This window comes from Equus asinus, chromosome X, assembly GCF_041296235.1.
Source record: "Equus asinus isolate D_3611 breed Donkey chromosome X, EquAss-T2T_v2, whole genome shotgun sequence".
NCBI lineage: Eukaryota > Metazoa > Chordata > Mammalia > Perissodactyla > Equidae > Equus > Equus asinus.
The window spans coordinates 60702269-60727515 of NC_091820.1; the positions used below are offsets into that span (position 1 = coordinate 60702269).

Genomic DNA, 25247 nt, shown 5'->3' on the forward strand with positions numbered 1-25247 from the left:
GTTTCTGGGCCAGCCTGTACCTCTTAGCCTCAGTGATCACATCCAGTGGGTGTATTATTCATGTTTTCTTAAATTGTCTGTATTTTATGATGCTTTGACATCTTGCAGCCTTGATGGCCAGGGAGAGACTGCCCTTCCAAGGGCAAGCTAATTCCTCTAGGTAGCATATGACTGCCCTGTAAGAATGCCTTTCATATGCAAAGCAATTAGTCCAGAGCCTGTACTAACCAACTACCTCCTTTATGGAACTCTCACAGGTTGATCCACTATCTCCCTGCCTTACTATCACCTCAGGTACAGGTTTCAGGCAACTGGAGGAAGTCCCTACAACCAGGAGCCTGCTGACATTAAAACTAGCCAATCCTAATCTGATTACTCCTCTCTACCTTGCCTTTCTCACAGAAATCCCAATAAAGACTTGCATCCATGCATTCCTCTCACTCCTTCTGCCTCTTAACTGACCCTGGTGCATCTCCATGTGGCCCTATGTGGCATGCCATGCCCCCTTCTCTTGGGAACTATAAGTAATAAACTCTTCTTTCAAAAGCAGTTGTCTCCAAGTCTGTCATCTTTCTATACCTGATTAAAACTAACCCCAGGTGCTTTCTAAATCAGTGGGGCAAAATTCTTGTCAAAATGGAAGGGAATCCACCCAGATAGATCTTTCTGACACTCCAAATGATGCTGTCTAATAAGCATAGTTTATTCACCAACTTTCCAATCACATGTGGAAATAGTGACTTACCTGGTAATTTCTCTAACCAGCTCATGACAGGTGGCCCTCCACCAAAAATGTCAATGTTTGAAGAAAAGTTTGACTTCATCATAAATCCTTAGAAATACACTTCTGAGGGGAAAAAAATTCTATTTATATGTGAATTTCCAATGATTGCAATTAAGTTGTACAAAACCATATTGAAAACACTGATCAGACAAGTACTCAGCCTTTATATCTTTTGGTCTCCATGGCTACTGTGGTAGAACTTGCATCCAATTGTTGTGTCGATGATGTCATTCATGACAAGATAATGGACCCTGGAAGAGTTGCCTCTGTGGGTTAGGTATCTATTCAACACAGTGTGGAGGAAAGATGTTTTTTAGGAAACTGTGCTTATTTTCTTTCCTCACACCATTGGAAGTTAAAACCAAGTTTTATAGTTCAGAGATGAGTGATTTATTTCTTGAAGTCCAGATTCAGAATATTTCATCTTCAACTGTCTTTATACAAAAGGTTTCCTTAAAGCCATCTGAAATGTACACTGGGGCAGAATTAAATACTGTTAATCAGGCTGGAGAAGATGAGTGCACCTTTGGAACGAGACCAATTTTGCAGTCAATGGAAGGACGCCAGTATTTATACCACCTTCAGCTCAAGCAGGAATTTTCAGAGAAAGCTGGTACCATTAGGGGACTAACAGAAATGGGAAAATTGGACATAGAGTGGAAAAGAAATCCAGGTGAAATGGCAATACTACGGACAATCCAACTTGAAAGAGAGGCCCTAGTTTATGGAAACATGAAGCTATCTTTGGAGACAATCCCAGATACTGTAATTCTAGAAGAGCCTTTTCATATTACCTGTAAGATAACAAACTGTGGTGATAGGAAAATGAAATTGTTTTTGAAGACGTGTGATACAGATTCTATTCGTTGGTGTGGAAGTTCAGGAAGGTATCTTGGAAAGCTGCCACCAAATTCATCTCTCCACTTTACTCTGACACTACTGTCCTTAAAACTGGGCCTGCAAAGTGTCTCTGGCATATGGATAACAGAAAAGTTATTAAAGAAAACATATGTCTGTGATGATGTTGCAAAAGTCTGTGTAATATCTTCCATGATTAAAATGAAAAGCTGAAGAAAATTTCCAGTGTTATGCTTTCCAGGGAGTTTCACAAAGCTTATGTCAGCAACAAAATGATCAACTAATAGCAAATAAACAGGCAGATTATTTTCATTTACTTCCTTTGAGACCATAAATGCCTTTGAGAATTAAACATTCATTGATTTCAAAAAGAACAATCTGTTGATTTTCATCTTATATAAAGTACTTCCTAATTCTACCCTTATATATTTCCTAATATTTATGACTTCATTAAGGTCATTACAGGTAGCCATTGCATTTTTTTTTTTGCAATGCAGCCACCATTTAAAAATGATTGTTCCTGCTTTCCAGAAATCCTTAATAGCATTCCACACTTTCTGGTTCAGTAAAGCTGGCATTGAATCTAAAATCTTAGAAATATATTGATAATTTAATTAAAATAATTATTATGGGTTACTTGGTAAGACTTCAACTTATTCTTTTATTTTTTTCCTCTCTCCTTTTAAGTCAACAGAGAACTATTAATGACAGTGCTTAATATAATTCAGGATGGTCCTCATTATTTAAATTTTTTGACATTTTCTACTTGGAAAGGACACAATCTTTTCTAATAATATTCCAAATTATTGGGGCTGTAATCTTGCATTTATGTGACACAATGAATTGGCTCTTTTTCATTTACTTGTCTTGGTAAAATTCTATGAACTGCAGAGTTGGTTTATTTTCATCAGTCGTTGTTCTTGCAGGGGCACTGGCGAATACTACTTGGATTACTCAGTTGGTTCTTAACAATTAGCATAATGAGTTCTTCCCCTTTTATTCCAAGTCAAAAATCAGCCTTCTTTTTTTTATACTTAAAATGTGCCACTTCCTTTCTTAGGTAGATTTAGTGGATTCCTTTTGGTATGGGATCTGGAACTCTAAACCAAAATGTTCACCTAACCAATGAGTGGAAGAGCAAGGATGTGTTCCTACCTCTGTCTCCACAAAAACTGATCTCCTAATCATGGTTGAGGCTAGTATGATGAAGTATGTAATAGAATTTTTTCAATGCTATCTTTTTTTTAAAAATTATTCTCCTGTCTTGTATTCACATATCAGTTTTTCTTTAGAAGAATAAAACCATCACAGACAGTAGCTAATCATTGACTTTTGAGAATACAAGATCCATACTTCAATGATGATATTTTCGTTGTCTCTACCTCTCCACATTGCTTTTCTTTTAATGTTTAAGCATTAATTTCTCAGTGTAGAAGCAATTCATGAATGCATTGTCCATAAAAATGACAGAAATTATCGGCTCCCTCCTTTTGCTTCATTAGGCCCAGAAGTGGTAATAGATCCCCTGCTCTTTTTGGCTCTGGGTTACTGTCTTATCTCCCTCCAGCTTTCCTGACTCTCTGGTCACACCCATATAAATAATTCCTTCACTAACTTTGACCTCATTCTCTCTTTTCTGTTGCAGATCTGACTGATCAATATAAACAGACATATATAAACATACACATGCATACACTATACACACACCACTCACAAATACATATACCATAAGCCTCTTAGACACACTTTGACATTGAAATTAATGGCACCAAGTAATGAAAGAATGTGTTTTACCTGTGGGGTACAAACATTTCTGGGATCCTTGAATGAAAAGTGTTAAGAAATCAAAAGCAAGCGATGAAGTGAAAGACAGGATGGAAAGCCGGGGATAGGTAACATATCACAAATTTCATTTTATGCCATATTTATACATTAGACTTAACTTTGTGAATGGTCATACTTAGGAGCAATCATCTCATAGTTAAATATGCATTTCCATTTCACCTCTTATCTGTGTTTGGATTGTAGATACAAGAAGAATGGCAATTGAACAAGCTTTGATACTTCTGCCTTCATTCAGACAATAAACAAGAGAAGTTTCACTAGGCCAGTGGTAGCATAAATGTAGAAGTAGTTACAGAAAGAACAATATTTATGGAATTAAATCAGGAGGACTTTGAGAATACACTTTTGTGAACAACTGCAGTACCTGGGGCTTATCACTTATGTGTATTTTCTCTTTGTTTACAGGCTTTATTACTCTTGAGGCAGGTTATGTGTAACATTTTTTTCCTTTGTTACACTAGATAAGTGCTGCATTGAAGTACTGGTCACTGATACCCTTCTGACTCACTTTACCCTTTGTTTCATTTCTTTCTAAAGTTTCTAATGTGGGTGACTGAATGGATAGCAGTGCTCTTGTCTACCTGAAGGACATGGGAAGATGAGTACACAACTGACTTTGGGGGTCAGGGAAAATAATATCACAGAATGGTTAAGAAAAGATATCACAGACTGGTGCAGGTACTGAATTCTGAAAGATTTCAGAAAGATGAACATAAGCAGACACATAAACATACACACACCACAAATACATACCCCATACATCCCTTAATAGACACATTTCTACAATGAAATTAATGTCACCAAATCATAACTTCATAACTGCTTTTAAAAAAATCATTAACAGCAGTTCTTTTCACTCTCTCTACCTCCTGCTTCCTCTTCTCTAGCTCCCTTCCCTGTGCCTTCCCCATCCTCTTACCCTCCCTCCCTTCCTTTCTTCTTTCTTTCTTTCCTTTTTTGGTTCATATGTTTGCCCTAAAATCAATTACACATTAATCAGTGTTATAAATGCATACGTATACTAATTCAGGCTTACATTATTGTATATAATGAGGTTCTTTGTGTCTTTTCTTAAATGTTATTAAATATAACATACTTCTATGCATCTTATTTTTCTCATTTAACAGCACATTGTAGAAATCAAAGTCAATTTTATGGGTCATCTTCTTTTTTTACACTCTTTTATTAGGTCATCATAGAAAGTTACAAGTTTTATTCTATAATGCCTCTATTGATTTCTTTTTCCTCACTTTCTGTGGCACTTAATTAGCATTGCAAAAAATTATCATTATCTGTATTTGCTGGATTAGATACCATGTCTTCATGTATAAGGAATTCAATCAGGAGATTGAAGAACTAGATGACTTATAGAATCTCCTTCCAATTCTGAGACTATGTCAATCTCTCATGCTAGTGCAGCTTGATGAAAAGAAATACATGTCTCTGTGTGCCTAGGAAGAGCCTGACTATCTGCTTTTAAAGTAAGAGTGGGGAGATACAAGAGAATACACACAACAAAACTCAGCTCAGCAAAGTATTCCAGCACGAGCAGACCAGTTTTTCAAATCTTTTAATTACAGTAATGATAACACACAATGAGCACTGTTCTAAGAGCTTTTTACCTTCACAATAGCTAGGAGGTAAGTATCATCTCCATTTAATAACTAAGGAAAACAAGGGAGAGAAGTTGAGTAACTTACTCAAAATAATTCAGTTATAGTTAAATGACACAGCCAGAATTCAAATCGTGGCATTTTGATTTAGGGTCCATGTGCCAAATCACAGTACTGTGTTGTCACACTGCAAGTACAACTGGTCAGACATACTCATCTCTTTCCTCAGGAGATTGGTTTTGGGGACTGTCTTGGTGAAAAAATTGTGAATAGGTAGCACTGTTGAACCCCTGTGTATGTGGGATGTCCATATTATCACCAGTGGATTCCTATAACACTGGCAAGCATATTTCTTGCACAGTAACTTGGAAATATCCAGGCTGAATGAAACATTGTCTGTGACTTCCCCCTCCTGGCAACAGAGATGATAGCAACATCAAACTGTTAGAATATGTGTTGCTATCACTCCACTGCCTACATCCTCCTGGATATTGTCAGTTATTAAGGAAATAAAATAGTTTATGGGGGTATTATCATGAATTAAAAGGAGACTTCTTAGAGTTCAGTGAGCACACATATTTCTTCTTTGGAGTAGATGATGGGAGTTGAAATTTGGAAATATAAATACACTGGGACGAGACAGAAGAAAATTAAAACAATATTGAGATACAATTTTCCCCAAACCAAATAATAAATAAAACATAAACAAAAAGGCAAATATCTTTGCTGAAATGGATGCAGAGCAGAGCTTTTTGTCCAGACCATATTAGCTTCCTTTTTTTTTTTTTTGGAAGGCCATGCACAGAGGTGAGAGTAGATGAGAGCAGCTTGATGGGGCAAATTACCATCAAGAGGAATGTGTGCAAAGGAAGGAAGCTGCCCTTTTAGCCTTGAGGAAATTGCAAAGGGACTTGGAAAAAGTGACACGGAGGATGTAAAAGTGTTTGTAATCGTGTTCAGAGGACTTCTGTCTTAATTTGGTCACAAAATTAACCTTAACGTAAAGATGCAGGAAGCTGTCTTAGTCCTGCTTACGGAACCATGGCAACAGCCACTGGTGGTTCAAGTTACCCATGCACACACATAACCTAAGCAATGAAGCTGCGCCTTTTTGCCACCATTCTTGTCATGGAAGATTTTATTTTGTGGTTTGGTTATGTTCTTTTGGTCTTTGCCAAGGGATTGTTATTCAAGAAGGAATCTTTGCCCTCTTACCGTGTTAAAGATTTGGCCACCAGTGGAGATTGACAAGCTCCCGGCTCCCACGGGGGTCAGAGACAGGTATAGCTATTCAGATGAAAATATTCTAACTCTCCCTGTAACAATTATGATTGATGCACATCACCATGTTGCTCACAATCTTCATGTATAGTCAGGACCATAATGGATAACAATCTGTCTGCTCCAAAGAGCTCTGAGTCAGAGGTTGTAGTCATGACTCTCTCAGGAGAGGTGTTCACCTGCAGAATGAAGCCTGGCTTTCCAGGGGATGCAGGAACTACTTGATGTCCACAGCCATTTGTGGACTCCAGGGTTATTCACTGCAACCACAGTAATAAATAACGTGTTTTATTGAGCACCGCCATGTGCCAGTCACTAGAGCCCTGTGACTCTGATGGACATTCCTATCTCCCCAATTTACAAGTAGTGTAGCTGAAGTTCAGAGATCAGGTAAACTTGTCCAAAGTCATAGCAAGTGATGCACTTGGGGATGATTCAAACTGAAGCTGTCTAGATTCCAAAGTCTTTGTTTTCAGTCACTATTGTTTGAAACCGAACAAGTCCCAGACTTCCTCTCTGCCTAACGTTTGTCTGCCATCACTGAATGAAGTCAGAGAATATGGTAGGGTGAGATAGTGAGGGTGAATTATCCAGCCTTTACAGTATGGCTTAATTGTTTCTATTTAAAGTATTTGTGTTTTATATTCCAGATTATGAAACATGTTGATTTCAATATGAATGAATAAAAAAAATCATCCTAAAGTGAAATAGTTTTGAATCATCCCTAGGCCACAGCATTGGTCAGTGGAAAGGCTGTCTCTCCAGTAAAGTTAGAAGATATTTTACCAAGTATTTGATATAGATGAAAGAAAGAGAAACAGGAAAAATTGTTTTTCTCTGGAACATGTTTTAAAGGAAGTCTCTGGAGGTCTATGTGTGTCCACAAGACACTCTGCTTAACATTTCTTAAAGTAAACAGAGAAGAATCATAGATAGGTACAACAGAATTCTTAGATATGCCTGCACATATAACCTTTACTTAGTATTGTGAGCACTTTGTTATTGCTTTCACTGGAATTAGACTTCCTTACCACATCAATACAGGCCATGTTTTATCCATTTATATACTATAGAGCCAATAAATCAACCTTTAAAGAGGGTACTTTGACATGTCCCAGAATTTCTTCACCTCTGCAATCAGAAACTTAATATGCTACTTTCTGCTCACGTTTACTTATTGGTAGAATAATTTATCTTCATAAACTTTGTATCACAAACAGTGCTGCCATGAACACTCTTGTTCTTGTGTCCTTGTGTATGTGTGATTGAATTTACTTGGGGTCTTTAATGAACAGTGGAGTGGGAGAGTGATAGGCTATAACTATTTTTCACAATAAAGAATATTGTAAAATTGCCTTCCCCAATTTTGGCACTGATTTATCCTCTCACGAGTAGTGTATGAGTTAACCTATTTGATTAAACTTGTGTGAACCTTTGGTATCTGGGGCTGTTTTATTTTTGGCAAGTTGATGGCTGTGAACCACTATCTTATTGTTATATTGATTTCCATTTCCCTGATTACTAAGAAAGTTGAACCTCTGTTGATATGTTATTTGTCATTCAGGTTTGTTCTGTGAATCACCTATTATGGTTCTATAACAATTGCACTGATTAAAGCACATTCTAGTTACAAATGCTCATATACTCTACAATAGGTCTGGGGTAGGAGAGGCTGTTAGCTAGGACTGTAGAGTATGGACATTTGCTTCAAAATTGCTGACAAGGCATCATAAACTTTTTCCACATCTGAATTCCCTCGAAACTCTGAGATGACTTTATAGGCTGCTTCTGCCTTTGTTGCTATTTCTGCTTATTCTTATTCCTTTGTCCTCTTTACAGTCCAGATATCTTTTCATTTGGAAATATATGTCCTTGTGAAACCTCCACACTTGCCCTTTTCTGCTTTTATATTGTGTACATTATTCAACCTATAAATCAACCTGAAACCCTAGATCTTGCATTAGCCACATCTGCTGCACCTCTGAAACTATCAGTTCAAATATGTCTTTCCCTAATAGTATGCACATTCTTCAGGATTCAGATATAAGCCCATTAAGAGTCAGGAAAATTATTTGAATGACAGACACTGTCTTGAATTCAGAATCATCACTTTCTGCTAAACCAATTTGCTACTGGACCCAATGGTCTTCCTACTTGTTTCATCTCACTGGATGAGTAATCTTATTGGTATGCCCTTCAGTCTTTCATTCTAACAAGCATGTTTTATGCCCATGTTCCACCAGGTCACCAAACATGTCTAAAGAAAACTTCACCTCAAGCCAGGCTTCTTTTACACAAGTATAATTAACATACAATGGAGAAAAAATTAGAGGGAATAAATCAAATGAAAATAGTAGATACTGTTGGATGTGTGTGGAAGAATAAATTGTTTCTCTCTTTCTCTTTTTAACTTGCCACTGATTTCTCATATTCCCACAGTGGTAATATCACATGCACATAGGAGGTGGAGAATAAGAACTATATCTGAAGTGAAGGGCCCTGAATGCTTGCTGGTCAAGACAGTGATCCAGTTCACAGCATAAACCTTGGTAGAATTAAAGAGGGGAAGCCCAGTTGCATGAAGAAAGTTATTAATGATGTCAATCTAGTTTGGCCCTAAAGGCACTTCTAAGCATACTGAATTTGTAAGGTCCCATCCCATGAGTGGCGGGAACCTATGCGTCCCTGGATTCACCCACTGACATAATTTCACCTGATCTGACTATTTTGTACATTAGTGGCTCTCAAAGTTAAGTATGGCTCTCAAAGTGCAGCTTCTGAATCACTCTGAAGCCTTGTTAAAACAGATTGCAGGGCTACATCCCCAGAATTTCTATTTTAGTACATCTAGAGTAGTGTCTAATAATATTAATTTCTAACAAGTTCCCAGGTCCTACCCATGCTGCTGGGCCAGTGACTGTACTTTGAGAACCACTGCCTATGTCATTTCTACAGTGAGTTCTCCAGGTAGTGACCTTTTAGGCATAGTAGGACCCAGACATTTCCAGGTGTGTTTTGGGAGTCCATGACCAATTTTTCATTTTTCACTTCCTCCTCCTTGATTGTTAGTACTGGCTATGGATTCCAGGATTAGAATCATCCTAGTTAAGGTGAATAAAGAGTCAGTGGAAGTTTAGTTGATCCCCTTGGAAGGAAGATACAAATGTAGGAGTACCATTAGGATTGTGGCTTCTTTTTTCTAGGAGGACCATGGTGAGTAGTCCCACAACTTTTGTCTCTGGTATTCAGTAGGCATATGCTAAGAGGTCAAGCTGAAGTTACTCCCAGCTTTGTTCATTATTTTGGCCATTTGCTTCTTGGTATCATTTTCTTACCCCCTGGAATTTGTTCTACAGATCCTTATGGGTGCCTCTAACAACAAAAGAGATTCTAAAATGTCAATGTTCCTGGGGTTATAGAGGGATTAGATGCTGTAATTGTTCTGGAAAAATGTACTAAGCTATTGAATATTATATTTGGCAGAATCAAGACAACTGAGTCTGTGGTGTTATTGGTAGGAAATCTAGCTATGCTGATACTCTTCTAAGAAGTGGTTAACATAGTCTGTTTGACTGTGAGACTGTACAAGGGAAAGCAGACTTGGAGAGTGTAGTGGATGTTCTTGGTAAGCCACCCAGCTCTCCTTTCCTTGCCTTTGTATACATCCCTAAGCTATTGTGAGTATTGGGTTATAACAACACAGCTTTCCTCTTCTCCAGAGAATTTCCTTCAGACAAATTACAGCCACCAGTCCTTGATTACAAAACCTAGGGGGCAAATCATAACCAATGACTGGCTGACATGGATATACAAGAGGTCTGTCTCCTCACTTCTAGTGGGGACGAACTGTCCAGGATAAGATTGAAGCTAGTCTCAGCTGAGAGCACATTCTGGCCTACTGTTTTTTCCTGCACTGTCCTGCTTCCATAATTCTCCTTTTCCTGAGACCACTTTCTCAACAAATCATTTGAATGGGAATCCTCATATCAGTTCTATTCTTGGAAAACCAAAGTAAAACAGAGGGCTTTAAACTTTTTCTCAAAACTGTGAGAAATCTGTGGCTAGATTGTCCATGATAGCAGACAATCTTGTGTTGGCCATGACAGATAGGGAAAATGGCACATATAAAAGATGGCTGTGGCATCTTGATAGTGCTATTTCATGTGTGGGATGAGCAGTCACGGCATTCAGGGTAATTATGCCCTGGAGCTTTTTTTCTGTGGTCAGGAGACAATGCTCTCTGAATTCCTTTGCCATTGTTTCACTCAGAAACAAGTTTCACATAATGCAATGAATGTTCCAGAGGACCAAATTCAAACTTCTGTATATGATCTTGTAGCCAGTAGTGTAGCCAGCCCTCATGGTCTAGTGGTTAAGATTCAGCACACTCACTGCCTCAGCCTGGGTTTGTTTTCCAGTCAGGGAACCACACAAACTGTCTGTTGGTTGTCATATTTTGGTGTCTGCCTGTTGCTGTGACACTGAAAGCTATGCCACTGGTATTTCAAATACCAGCAGGGTCACCCATGGTTGACAGATTTCAGTGGAGCTTCCAGAGTAAGACAGACTAGGAAGGAGGACCCGGCCACTCTTCCAAAAAAATTGGCCATGAAAACCCTATGAATAGCAGTGGGGCATTGTCTGATGTTGTGCCAGAAGATGAGAGAACAGTGCAAAAAAGACCAGCAAGTTTCCACTCTGCTGTACACAGGGTCACTAGTAGTCAGAATTGACTCAACAGCCAATAATCCAATAGTGGATTATGTTTTCCCACATGTGCCACTCCTAGACATGCTTTCCTCCAACCCACCCTCCTCTTTTAGCACTTCTCCACTCTCTGATCCTCTTAGAATTAATCCTTCCTCCTCCATCACTCCCTACCCTGCCAGCACCAACACAGTTGGCTATGGTGCACTGAGAAATGCTGTGGTAAGCCAGTAGTGATAGGAATATCAAGAATGGCAAGAAAAGACAAGCCCTAGTGCACAAAGGATTCTCAAATTTGTGCTGATATCACATTTCTTAATGTTTCAATAGCCAAAGCAAGTTACATGGTAAACCCAGATTCAAAGAATAGAGAAATGGACATTGCTGTCATGTAAGAGGAAAAATGTGTGTTTATTTTCACAGTCTACCACATGTACATTATAATTATCACCACATTCTTTTTATATTTATCAGATTCTGTGACTATCTCCTCAACTAAAGTTTATGAGTATCTCATGTCTAGGTAGTATACTTTTTTCTCTTTGCGTAATCCATATTGAATCACATGCATGGATAGTATATAAATCAATTTAAAAATAACTGCTGAAAGAATTAAAAACCTCCTGACAGAGATTGCATTTGTGTTGAAAAAAACACAAAGGAGAGACAATGCATACATTACAGAGAATTTAAGCCCCTATATGTGTAAAGCATTAATGAAAAGTTAATGCTGGCCACTATCTTTGTCCATTTGGGCTGCCATAATAGAAATACCATAGATTAGGTGGCTTATAAACAAACAGAAATTTATTTCTCACAGTTTGAGAGGCTGGGAAGTCTAAGGTCAAGGCTTTGGCAGATTTGGTATCTCATGAAGACCTGTTCCATGGTTGATAGACAGATGGCCATCTTCTTCCTATGTCCTCTAGTGGTGGGAAGGGCAAAGAAACACTCTGGTGCCACACCTATAAGGATATTAATTCCATTCATGTGGGCTACCCCCTGACCCAATCACCTACCAAAGGCCTCACCTCCAAATACTATCACAATGAGTGTTAGCATTTAACATACTAATTTTGGAGAGTGAAGTAATCAAGATGCCAACAGCTTATTCCCGACTACAGTCATCCTCACAGGAAGATCAACCAGCAGCTATCCGTAGACAAGACACCATTGTGAAGATCCTGGAACCCAGAGGTGATGCTGAAATACCTCCCTAGATCATAGAAACTGAGACAAACTGCACCAAAGGGTAGGAGGAGTGGCTATACCCTGACCAGATTGCCCTTGCCCAAGGCCAGCACAGTGAAACATCAAAAAGGCATCCCTGGACCTATCATTTCTCCAGTGGGAAAAAGAGAACACAAGGTGGACATCCAGCTCCCCAGAATTGCAGGATGCTTCCTAGGATCAAGTCTTATCTAATGAGAATCAACAGTGGAATCAGCAGAGCTTCACCACTGGAGATCAGATAGAAAAGGAGAAGGGGGTGGGGGTAACAGCAACCAGCTTGCTCAGATCTTGGAGGACTTCAATCTTTACTGTGGAACCCAAGTAGAAATCCCAGCCCGTGGCTCTACACATCTGAAGAATTGAGCTGGTAGTCCAGTCTGACCAGGGAGCTTAGTGGGCAGGTTTTCCTGATTTGGATTCCCAACCAATGAGCTATAAAGACCATGGAGCCCATTCTACAGCCACATCTAAGCAGGGAAGCAAATTTACAGCCCTGCACAAGTGCTGCGTACAACATCCATGCCTGCCTGACAGGAAATCTGGCCAGAGAACCTGGGAAGTTATGGAGCCCAACAAAAAGTTAGACTTTGCAGTGGCATCTGAGCAGAGAACCCAGTCAGTGGTGCTGTCCATCTGCAGAGCTGAGTCCATGGCCGCATCTGACCAAGGAGCTCAGTAGGTAGTTCTGCCTGATTTGATCCCCAGCCAGTAAACGCTATAGGCTGTGGAAACCATTCTCTGGCCTCACTTGAGTAGAGAAACAAATTCACAGCCCCACCCAACTGCTGAGTATAGACTCCATCCTGGTGGAATAGGAAGCCAAGCCAGAGAACTCAGACAGCTGTGGAGCCCATCCTACAGCCACACTTGGGGAAGAAACCAAGCCAGCAGCCTTGCCAAACTGTTAATTATAACCTCTGGCCCCACATAAGCAGGGAACCTAAACAGTGGCACTGGGCAGCCTCAGAACCCAGCCTATAGTACTGCCCAACCACAGATCCCAAAAGCTGAGTGAGTTCCTCACCACAAGACCTGTCTTACAAGAAATGTTAAAAAGCATTCTTCAATTGGAAATAAATGGGTACAATTAACATTGCAAAAACATGAATGTGTAAAACTCACTGGTAATGGTAAATTTATAGACAAAGTCATTCTCTAATATTGTAATAGTGGTATGTAATTCCTACAGCCCTGATACACAGCAAAGCCCAGCCTACAACCTTGCCTGATTAATAAAAAAGCCTGTGGCCTCACCCAGGCAGGGAGGTCTGCACATAACCCTACCCAATCATGGAGCATAACCTGTGGCCCCACTCAACCTCAAGGCGCAACCGGCAGCCAACCTGAACACAGAACACAGCCTGAGGCCTTGTCCAACCACAAAGCTCTGCCTGCAGTGCTGCCTGAACATCAAGTCCAGCCAGCAGCTCTATATGGTCAGGGAGTATAGCCTGCAATACCACCTTACCAGGCATAATGGCAGAGCCCAGACCATAGCCCTACCCAATTGTGGAATCCTATCACTGGCACCACCCTGACAGTGAACACACCAAAGAAACTCACTCCAAACAGAGATAATTGCAAAGCCCAGCTAGTGGCCTCCACTCATCATGGAGCATGGCAAATAACCCTGCCCAATCAAGGAGACCACCAAATGTCCCTACTTAACCATGGAGCCCAGCCAGCAGGCCTACCCCACAGCAGAGTGTAGAGAGTGACACCTCCCTAACTTCAGAGTGTGGGAAGTAGCCCTCAGTCAAATTGAGACCCAAATATCAAGCTCCACATCTGCCCAATGAAACTACCAGCTGACATGTCCAGTACTCCAAGCTGAGATGATGGGTGAAGGTCTTTCCTTGGTGAAGTAAACCTGTAAAGTCTGGAAAAGGAGACCACTTACTCAAATATACAGATACCAATGCAAGGAATCAAGGATCACAAAGAATCAGGTAACAATGATACTACCAAAGAAAACTAATAAAACTTCAATAACTGACCCTAAAGAAATAGAGATCTACAACAGTCTGACAAAAAATTCAGACTAATTCTCTGAAAGATGTTCAGTGAACTACAAGAACACACAGACTGACAAATAATGAAAGTTAAGAAAACAATCCATAAACAAAACTAGAAGTCCTGCAAAGAAATAGAAACCATAAAAAAAAAATATATATATCCTAAAGTAGAATATTACACTGACCGAACTGAAGAATTAAATAGAGAGTTTCAACAACAGACTCAACCAAACAGAAGAAAGAATTAGTGGACTAGAATACAGGTCATTTGAAATTATCCAGTCAGAGGAGCAAAGAAGATAAAAGAAAAACAAGAATGAGGAAAGCCTACAGGATTTATGGGACACCAAAAGGGAAATAATATATACATTATGGGAATCCTAGAAAGAGAAGAGAAAGGGACAAAGTCTATTTAAAGCAGTAATGGCTGAAAACTTCCAAAACGGGGAGAGAAAAATGGAGTCCAGATTCATGAGGCTTAAAGGACACCAAATAGCTTGAACCTGAGAAGAGATACACCAAGAAACATCACAAACAAATTGTCAAAAGTCAAAAACAAAAAAAATTTTAAAAGCAACACATCTCATACAAGAGAACTCTCATAAGACTATCAGTGGATTTCTCAGCAGAAACTTTGCAGGCCAGGAGAGAGTGGCATGGCATATTCAAAATATTGAGACAAAAAACCTTTCAACCAAGAATACTATACCCAGAAAAGTTGCCCTTCAGAAATCAAGGCGAGATAAAGACTTTCCCAAACAAACAAAAGCTGAGGGCGTTCTTCACCACAAGTCCTGTCTTACAAGAAATAGTAAAAGGCATTCTTCGAGTGGAAGTAATGGGTACAATTAACATTGCAAATACATATGAATGTGTAAAGCTCACTAGTAGTGGTAAATATATAGACAAAATCATTCTCTAATATTGTAATAGTGGTATGTAATTCTCTCACAACTCTAGTTAAAAGTTAAAAAACAACTGTATTAAAAATAACTGTAATAATTTGTTAGATACATAAAAAAGATGTATATTGTAATATCAATAATCTAAAATGTGAATGGGAGAGAAGTAAACTTATAATGTTTCTGTATGCTATTGAAGTTAAGTTGCTGTCAACTTAAAATAGGATGTTATAAATAGAGGATATATTGTATAAGCCTCATCATAACCACAAAGAAAAAACCTGTAGTAGATACAAAAAAGATTAGGATTAATGAGTCAAAGCATACAGCTACAAAACATTATCAAATCTCAAAAGAGGAAGCAAGGAACAAAGGATCTAAGAAATAGTCAGAAGACAAGAAAATAATAATAGTAAGTTCTTACCTATCAATAATTGTTTTAAACATAAATGACAAATTCTCCAATTAAAAAACACAGAATGACTGAATTAATAAAAAAGCAAGATCCAATGATATGCTGCCTACAGGAGACTCACTTCAGATGTAAGGACATATGCAGACTGAAAGTGAAGTGATGGGAAAAGATATTACATGCAAATAGAAACCCTGGTGTAGCTACATTTATATCAGACAAATAGACTTTAAAACAAAGACTGTAATAAAAGACAAAGAAAGGTACTAGTTAATGATAAAGGGGTCAGTTCAACAAGAGGATATATATTTGTAAATATCTATGCACCTAATATAGGAACACCTAAATATATAAGGCAAATATTAACAGAATAAAGGGAGAAAAGACAGCAATACAATAATAGTAGGGGACTTTAGTATCCACTTACACCAACGGATAGATCATCCAGACAGAAAATCAATAAGGAAACATTAACCTTAAATGACACATTATACCAGATGGACACTATAGATATATACAGAACATTTCATCCAAAAGCTGCAGAATGCACAGTCTTCTCAACTGCACATGGAACATTCTCTGAGGTAGATCATATGTTAGACCACAAATCAGCTCAATAAATTTAAGAAGATTGAAATCCTATTTGCATTTTTCTGATGACAATGGTATGAAACTAAAAAATTACAAGAAGAAAACTGGAAAAAGCACAACTATGCACAGAATAAACAACATGTTACTCAACAACAATGGTCAACAAAGAAATCAAAAGAGAAATCAAGCAATACCTTGACAAATGACAATGGAAATACAATATATCAAAATTTATAGGGTGCAGCAAAAGCAGTTCTCACAGGGAAGTTCGTGCTGATACCTGCCTAGCTCAAGAAATAAGAAAATTATTAAATAGATAATCTAACTTATGCCTCAATGAAATAGAAAAAGAAGAACAAAGCCAAAAATTAGTAAAAGGAAAGAAATAAGAAAGATCAGAGTTGAAATAAATGAAATAGAGACTAAAAAGACATTAGAAAAGATTAATGAAACTAAGAGCTGTTTTTTGAAAGACAAACAAAATTGGCAAAACTGTAGCTAGACTCACCAAGAAAAAAAGAGAGAGCTCAAACAAATAAAATCAGAAATGAACGAGGAAATGTCACAACTGATACCACAGAAATACAGAGATTCATAAGAGAATACCATGAATAATTATATGCCAACAAATTGGATAACCTAGAAGAAATGGGCAAATTCCTAGAAACATACAACCTTTCAAGACTGAATCATGAAGAAACAGAAAATCTGAATAGCCTGATTACTAGTACAGAGACAGAATCAGTTATCAAAAACCTACCAACAAACAAAAGTCAAGGACCAAATGGCTTCCCTGGTGAATTCTACCAAACGTTGAAAGAAGAATTAATACCAATCATTCTCAAACTCTTCCAAAAAGTTGAAGAGGACTGAATGTTTCCAAACTCATTTTATGAGGCTAGTGTTACCCTGATACTAAAACCAGATAAGGACACCAGAAGCAAACAAAATTACAGGCCAATATCCCTGATGGACATGGATGTAAAAATTGTCAACAAAATATTAACAAACCAAATTCAACATACATTAAAGGGATCACATACCGTGATCAAGTGGGATTTAATCCAGGAATGCAAGGATGGTTCAACATCTGCAAATCAAACAACATGATGTACCATATTAACAAAATAAATGGTAAAAATAATATGACCATCTCAATAGAGACAGAAAAAGCATTTTACAAAATTTTACATAGATTTATGATAAGAACTCTCAGCAAAGTGAGTATAGGTGGAATGTATATCAACATAATAAAGGCCATATAAAGAGAAGACCACAGCTAGCATCACACTCAGTGGTGAAAAACTGAAACTTTTCTCCTAAGATCAGGAATAAGACAAGGATGTCTACTCTTGCCACTTTTATTCAACATATTATTGGAATTCCTAGCCAGAGCAATTAGAAAAAAAAAGAAAGAAAGAAAAGATATCTATGTTGGAAAGGAAGGAGTAACTGATACTATTGGCAGATGACATGATTTTATATATTTCTATAACCCTAAAGACTCCACCAGAAACACTGTTAGAACTAATAAACAAATTCAGTAAAGTCACAATATGTGAAAACAAAATGCAAAAATCTATTGTTTCGATACACTAACAACTATCAGAAGGAGATATTGAGAAAACAATGCCATTCACAATTTCATGGAAAAGAATAAAATTCCTAGGAATAAATTAACCCAAGGAGGTGAAAGACCTGTACACTGAAAACTATAAGACATTGATGAAAGAAATTGAAAAAGACACAAATAAGTAAAGAGATATTCCATGCTTATAGGTTAGAATTAACATTGTTACAATGTCTATACTACCCAAAGCAATCTATAGATTCAATGCAATCATTATCAAAATTCCAATGGCTTTTTGTACAGATATAGAACAAACAATGCTAAACTTTGTACAAACCACAAAAGACTGTGAATAGTCAAATCAATCTTAAGAAGAGTATCACACTCTCTGATTTCAAAATATATTGCAAAGCTATAGTAATCAAAACAGTATAATATTAGCATAAAGACAGACACGTAGTTCAATGGAACATAAAAGAGATCTCAGAAATAAACCCATGCATATATGGTCAATTACTTCATGACATAAGAGGCGAGAATATACAATGGAGAAATGACAGTTTCTTCAATAAACAGTGGTAAGAAAACTGGAAAGCCAATGCAAAAGAATGAAAGTAGGCCATTATCTTAAACCATACACAAAAATTAACTCAAAATGGATTAAAGACTTTAATGTAAGAACCTGAAACCATAAAACTCCTAGAAGAAAACATAGGCAGTAACCTTGACATTTGTCTTGGCAATAATTTTTTGGATCTGACTCCAAAAGCAAAGACAACAAAAGCAAAAATAAACAAGTGGGACTACATCAAACTAAAATGCTTCAGCACAGCAAAGGAAATCATAAACAAAATGAAAAGGCAACCTACTATATGGGAGAAAATATTTGCAAATTATGTATCCAATAGGGGTTAATTTGCAAAATATATAAAGAACTCATACAAATCAATGAAAACAATTTTATTAAAAAATAGGCAGAGGATCTGAATAGCCATTTTTCTAAAAAAGACAAATGACCAAAAGGTACATGAAAAGATCCTCAGCATCTCTAATCATCAGGGAAATTTAAATCAAAACCACAATGAAGTATCACCTCACACCTGGTAGAATGGCTATTATCAAAAAAGCAGAAATAACAAGTGTTGGCATGAATGCAGAGAAAAGGGAAACCTTGTGTCCTGTTGGTGGGAATGTAAATTGGTGCAGCCACTATGGAAAACAGTATAGAGATTCCTCAAAAGATAATAATAGAACTACCATATTATCCTGTAATTCCACTTTTGGATATTTATCCAAAGAAAATAAATACACTGATTCTAAAAGACATACGCACTCCCATGTTAATTCCAGCATTATTTACAACAGCCAAGAGATAGAAATAATCTATGTGTCCATCTATGGATGAATGAATAAAGAAGATGTGGTATATGTATGCAATGGAATAATATTCAGCCATATAAAATAATACAATCTTGCCATTGGTAACATAGATGAATCTTGATGGAATTACGCTCAGTGAAATAAATCAGAAACAGAAAGACAAATACCATATGTTCTCACTTATATGTGGAATCTTAAACAAATGCCATGCTCCCAGATACAAAGAACAGGTTGGTGATTGCCAGAGGCAGGGGTGGATGGTGGGCAAAATGGATGATGAGGGTCAAAAGGTACGAACTTCTAGTTATAAAATAAATAATTCATGAGGATGTAATGTACAGCATGCTGACTATAATTAATAATACTTCATTACATATTTGAAAGTTGCTGAGTGAGTAGATCTTAAAAGTCCTCATCACATCAATTATACATCAATAAAGATAAATTAATTCCAGCCCTTCTCAAACTCTTCCAAAAAATAAAAGAAGAAGGAACCATCCCAAACTCATTTTAGAAGGCCATTATTACCCTGATACCAAAGACAGATAAGGGCACTACAAAAAAAAAAAAGAAACAAAAACAGTACAGGCCTATATCCCTGATGAATATAGATGCAAAAATTCTCAACAAAATACTAGCAAATTCATCAGCACATTAAAAAGATCATACAGCATGACCAAGTGGGATTCATTTCTGGGATGCATTGATGATTCAACATACACAAAGCAATAAATGTTATACATTACATTAATAGAATTAAAGATAAAAATAATATTTTCATCTCAATAGATATATAACAAGCATTTGCCAAAATTTAATATCAATTCATGATAAAAAGAAAACACTCAGGAAATCGAGTATAGAAGGGGAGAACCTCAACATAATAAACGTCATATATGACAAGCCCACATCCTACATCATACTCTTTGGTGAAAAGTTGAAAGCTTTCCCCCAAGACCAGAAACAACATGAGTGTGCCCACTCTGACCACCTCTATTCATTATCGTACTGGAAGCCTAGTCAGAGCAATCATACAAGAAGTATAAATAGAAGACATCTAAATTGGAAAGGAAGAAGTAAAATTGTCTCTTTTTTGCAGATTACATGATCTTATATGTATTAAATTATAAAGACTCCACCAAAAATCTATTAGAACTAATCAATGATTTCAGTAAAGTTGTAGGGTGCAAAATCAATATATAAAAATCACTTCATTTCTATACAGTAGCAACTAATTATCTGAAAAAGAAATAAAGAAGATAATCTCATTTATAATAGCATTAAAAACAATAAAATGCTTATGAATTAATTTAACCAAGGAGGTGAAGTGTCTGTACACTGAAAACTCTAAGACGTTGATGAAAAAATTTGAAGAAGACACAAGTAAAAGGAAAGATAGCCCATGTTCATAAATTGGAAGAATTAATATTGTTAAAGTGGCCATACTACCCAAAGCTATCTATAGATTCAATCCAATCCTTATCAAGTTTACTATGGCATTTCTTACAGAAATAGGAAAAACAACCCTAAAATACATAGGGAACGACAAAAGACTTCAAATAGTGAAGCAATCCTGAGAACAGAGCTGGCGGCATTATACTTCCTGATTTCAAACTATATTGCAAAGCTATAGTAATCAAAACAGTATGGTACTGGCATGAATACAGACACATAGTCCAATGGAGTAGAATCAAGAGCCCAGAAATTAACCTATGCATATATGATCTACTAATTTTTGACAAGGGACACAAGAATACTCAATAGAGAAAAGATAGTCTCTTCAATAAATGATGCTGGGAAAACTGGATATTCACATGCAAAAGAATGAAACTGATCTCCTATCTTATACTACTCACAAAAATTAACTTGAAATGGATTAAAGACTTAAATGTAAGATGTGAAATCATAAAATTCCTAGAAGAAAACATAGGGAAATATTCCTCTGTATTGGTCTTGGTAATGATTTTGTGGATATGACACCAAAAGCAAACATAAAAAAAACAAAAATAAGTAAGTTGGGTTACATCTAACTAATATGCTTCTGCACAGCAAAAGAAACTATCAATGAAATGAAAATGGAACCTACAGAATGAGAGAAAATATTTGCCAACAATCTATCTGATGGGCAGTTAATATTCAAAATATATAAGCAACTCATGCAACTCTATAGCAAAAAAAATCAAACCATCACTAATAATCAGAGAAATGCCAGTCAAAACCATAATGAGATATCATCTTCCATCTTTTAGAATGCCTATTACCAAAGATAAGAGATAACAAGTGTTGGTGACGATGTGGAGAAAAGGGAACCCTTTCACGCTTTTGGTGGGAATGCAAGCTAGTACAGCCAGAATGGAAAACAGTATGAAGGTTCCTCAAAAAATTAAAAATAGAACCACCATATGATCCAGTAATTCCACTTCTGGGTACATATCTGAAAGAAATGAAATCACTATCTTGATGAGACATTTGCACCCCCATGTTCTTTGCAGCATTATTTACAATAGCCAAGACACAAAAACAACCCAAGTGTTCATACAGAACACTTGGAATAGATAAAGAAAATGTATATACAATGGAATATTATTCAGCCATAAAAAGGAAGGACATCCTGTCATCTGTGACAACATGGATGAACCTTGATGGCATTATGCTAAGAGAAATGTCAAACAGAGAAATGTCAATACTGTATGATCTCACTTATATGTAGAATCTAAAAAACCATCTTTAGAAACAGAGATTAGATGATGGTTGCCAAGGGTTGGGTGGTGGTGTGGGAAATGGATGAAAGTAGTCAAAGGGTACAAACTTTCAGCTATAAGAATAGTAAGTTCTGGGGATGTAATGTACAACATGGTGACCATAGTTAACAATACTGTATTGTTTATTTGAGAGTTGCTAAGGGAAGGATCTTAAAAGTTCTAAGTACACAAAAACAATTGTAACTATGTAAGGTGATGAATGTGTTTACTAGCCTTATTGTGGTAATCACTTTTTAATATAGACATATGTCAAGTCATTTCATTGTACACCTATAACTTACTCAATGTCACATGTCAATTATATCTCAATAAAGCTGTAAAAAAATATGAATTTTGGGGGACAGAAATATTCAGTGTAGCAGCCCACCAAAAAAGTTAAACCCCAACTAAACTTTTCCATGATACCCTATGCTCTTGATTATCTTTCAACTGTCCCTACCTGGAAGTAAGTAGAAATAACCAGGCCTATTAGTGGGGTATACTGATAGCTCTCCTAATCAAGTACCCTGAGAAGCAGCCTTCCATCCACACCACAAGTGTTTATGTGGACACTTCCCTTGGCACATCAGGACGTTAAACTGAGATAGGTAGTGGGCAGCTTTGAAAACTACCCCCACACACTCTTCATCTCTGACCTATTAGCTACCTCAACAGTTCCATTTCCATAGATATCAGGAATAGCAAACCTCCATTCTTCCTGAAGGAGTGCTTTATCTACTGACTAAATGTCCTTAGAAGAGCATGGGTGAGACAAGCTATATTACCTAATATTGACAGTGCACCTAGGATATTGAAGATGGTTAGTGAGAGATTGAGTGTGATATCCCTTTCAATGATTAAAGTTAATGTTTGAAGGCAGCTGCCTGGATAGAGGTCACACTTGCCAGTGTCCCATCCCCCATACATCCGAGGTGGGCCTTGTGACTGAGTTGTGGTCAAGTGAAAGTGATCATAAATGGCATATGCCCCTTCCAAGCCTGGCTCATGAAAATATCCTGCATGAACCTACATACTCTTTTGTTTTCCCTGTCTGCTGGTTGGATGTCAATGTCCATATCATCATTTAAATTCATATGTTGAAAATTGTTGGGCCTCCTATAGCCTGAGTACAGGATGACCAGTACAGAAGATTGCACCATGCATATCATCCCAAAACCAATGGAATATACTCCATGTGAGAAATATACTATTAAGGTCTTAACATAGTGAGATGTCAGTGGTTGTCTAATATTGCACCTAGAGATAACTTACCCAAACAGTAATGGTTGTAAATATTTTTTAGAAGTGGATATAATTTGGATTCTGAACAGATTTCAAGCAACCCTGATATGACATGGTGGAGATATTACATATGAAGATGCAAGTATATACACATGCACACACATGCTTCAGGGGATATTAGATGTTGAGAATCTGAGCTGTTTTGATCCAGGTCTAGGGAAGCCATGATAATGATAATGAGTCTACTAATGAGATACTCTTTTCTATATTTGTCTTTATGGAATCTTTAGGGAGAAGGCTGAAACTCTAAAAAGTTTGACAGAAGATAAGATGTTTCAGATTTTCCATTCAGAGCCTAAAAATCATTCATTATACAGTGAGGAAGCATGATATAAAAACAGAATGAAAGCCCTTATTCTGACAGACTAGATCTGAATCTCATTCCCCATGAAATAGGTGTGTAATATTAAGAATAGTAGTCAAGTTTTTCCCTGTGATAAAGTCAAATGCCAAAAAATATCAAAATTTTATTGCGTGCTGGTGAATATGCAGGTCAGATGTAGTTAACATGATATAGGCCAGTCTCTGCTGGGCTAAGCTAGAATTAAGTCTTTTGATCATGTTTCTTCCAAAGTTTTCATTTTGGGACACAGGCTGAAATAGCAATGCTTACCTGGGGTTATGCTATTTTCATAGTTGATAGTGTGATCTTCAAAGGGTCCTTTTTGAAACTTGCCTTTTAATGCCTCAACCCGTAATTGGCAAACTGTCACATCTACCCACATTCCATTGGCCAAAATAAGTAATATGGCTAAGGCTAAAGACAGTGGGCCAGAGATGTACACTCCATCTATCCTTTTAGGAATTACTATAAAATCACATGGCAAAGGGCATGGAGGTATAATTATATCATAGGAGAGGGAGTGAAGATTTGAGAATAATCATCCACTCTACTGCATTTGGCAAGTTACTTAATCCCTCTGTGGCTCAGTGAGTTTGTAGAACTGGCGGGGTTACGTCCGATGGCAATCTATTTGGATGAGGTACTGAAAAGCAAATAAGCAGGCAAATTATTCTAAAAGAGGAAATGATAAAGAAGACCAGTTTTGTCATGCAAAATACCTTTAAATGAGGGAATTTTAGTCCAGACAACATGGCATAGTTATGTTTCTCCATGCTGCTTCCTGCTGAGTACAATTATAAATATAAAGCCTATAAATAATGCAAGAGAAAACCAAGGTAAAACTCTGAAAGGTATAAAGAGGAAGCTGAACTGGTTAGGAACTCCAGGACTTGAGGAAAAACTTAATGGCAGGATGTATTACAACTTCCAGCTGAACAGAAGAAGGTGACTTAATCTGGGAGCTTCCCAACCACAAACTTATCAACAGAAAGATAACTCAGGTAGACTTTTTTCTTCCATGTTTTAATAGGAATACTGCCAATACCACCAGATAAGCCTAGCAGTGCCAGCAAAGGGGAGTCATTGAGACCCTGCTGAAAATAAGCAGCCAGGGAATTGCTATCCTTCTCAGGGGCACTGAGACTCTTCTCCCTACTGAAAGATAAAGATGGACCAAAGTGAGAGGCACAAGCATGAGGAATTCTGCTGCAAGCAACCTAGCTGGGAAATCTGTTTGTCTCCATCACCAAGATATACCAGACCATCCAGGTGGCATCAGCATGGGGAAACCTTAACACAAAAAGCACCTTGTCTGGAAATGCTCTCTGTGCCACAACATCAGTGGGAACCCACCACAACAAGTGGCCAGGCCCAGAAAGTGCTTTTTGTCCTTTGAGGCCAAAGGAACTCCCCTTTCACTACCAAGAGGCACCAGGTGGCTCTGCCTGGGAAAAACTCATGACCCCTCAGGCAGCAAAAACAGGGACCAATGGCAACCACAGTGGCACCAGAAACACCAAGAATACCAAAATAGCTCCACAAGAGCTCTGAAAATTAAATTGTCATTGGAAGTACCGCCAAAACTTTTGGTCAGGACTGGCATTATAAGCCTAAACAAGGTAAATGTCTGCTAAAATAAAAGATTGCACACAGAATCTCCTAGAAGAATA

At 37.5% G+C, this 25247-nt stretch overlaps 1 protein-coding gene across 1 annotated transcript; it reads left to right on the top strand.

Moving 5' to 3' along the window:
• The first annotated feature begins 1068 nt into the window (after window positions 1-1068).
• On the top strand, window positions 1069-1855 carry LOC123282626 (trafficking protein particle complex subunit 13-like). Its single transcript, XM_044764103.2, has one exon. The coding sequence runs from the start codon at window positions 1091-1093 to the stop codon at window positions 1853-1855; it is 765 nt and encodes a 254-aa protein (XP_044620038.1). The 5' UTR covers window positions 1069-1090.
• The last annotated feature ends 23392 nt before the right edge of the window (window positions 1856-25247 follow it).

Coding starts and splice junctions, on each gene's coding strand:
- LOC123282626 (XM_044764103.2), top strand. CDS start 1,091: ATGTTTTTTAGGAAACTGTGCTTATTTTCTTTCCTCACACCATTGGAA.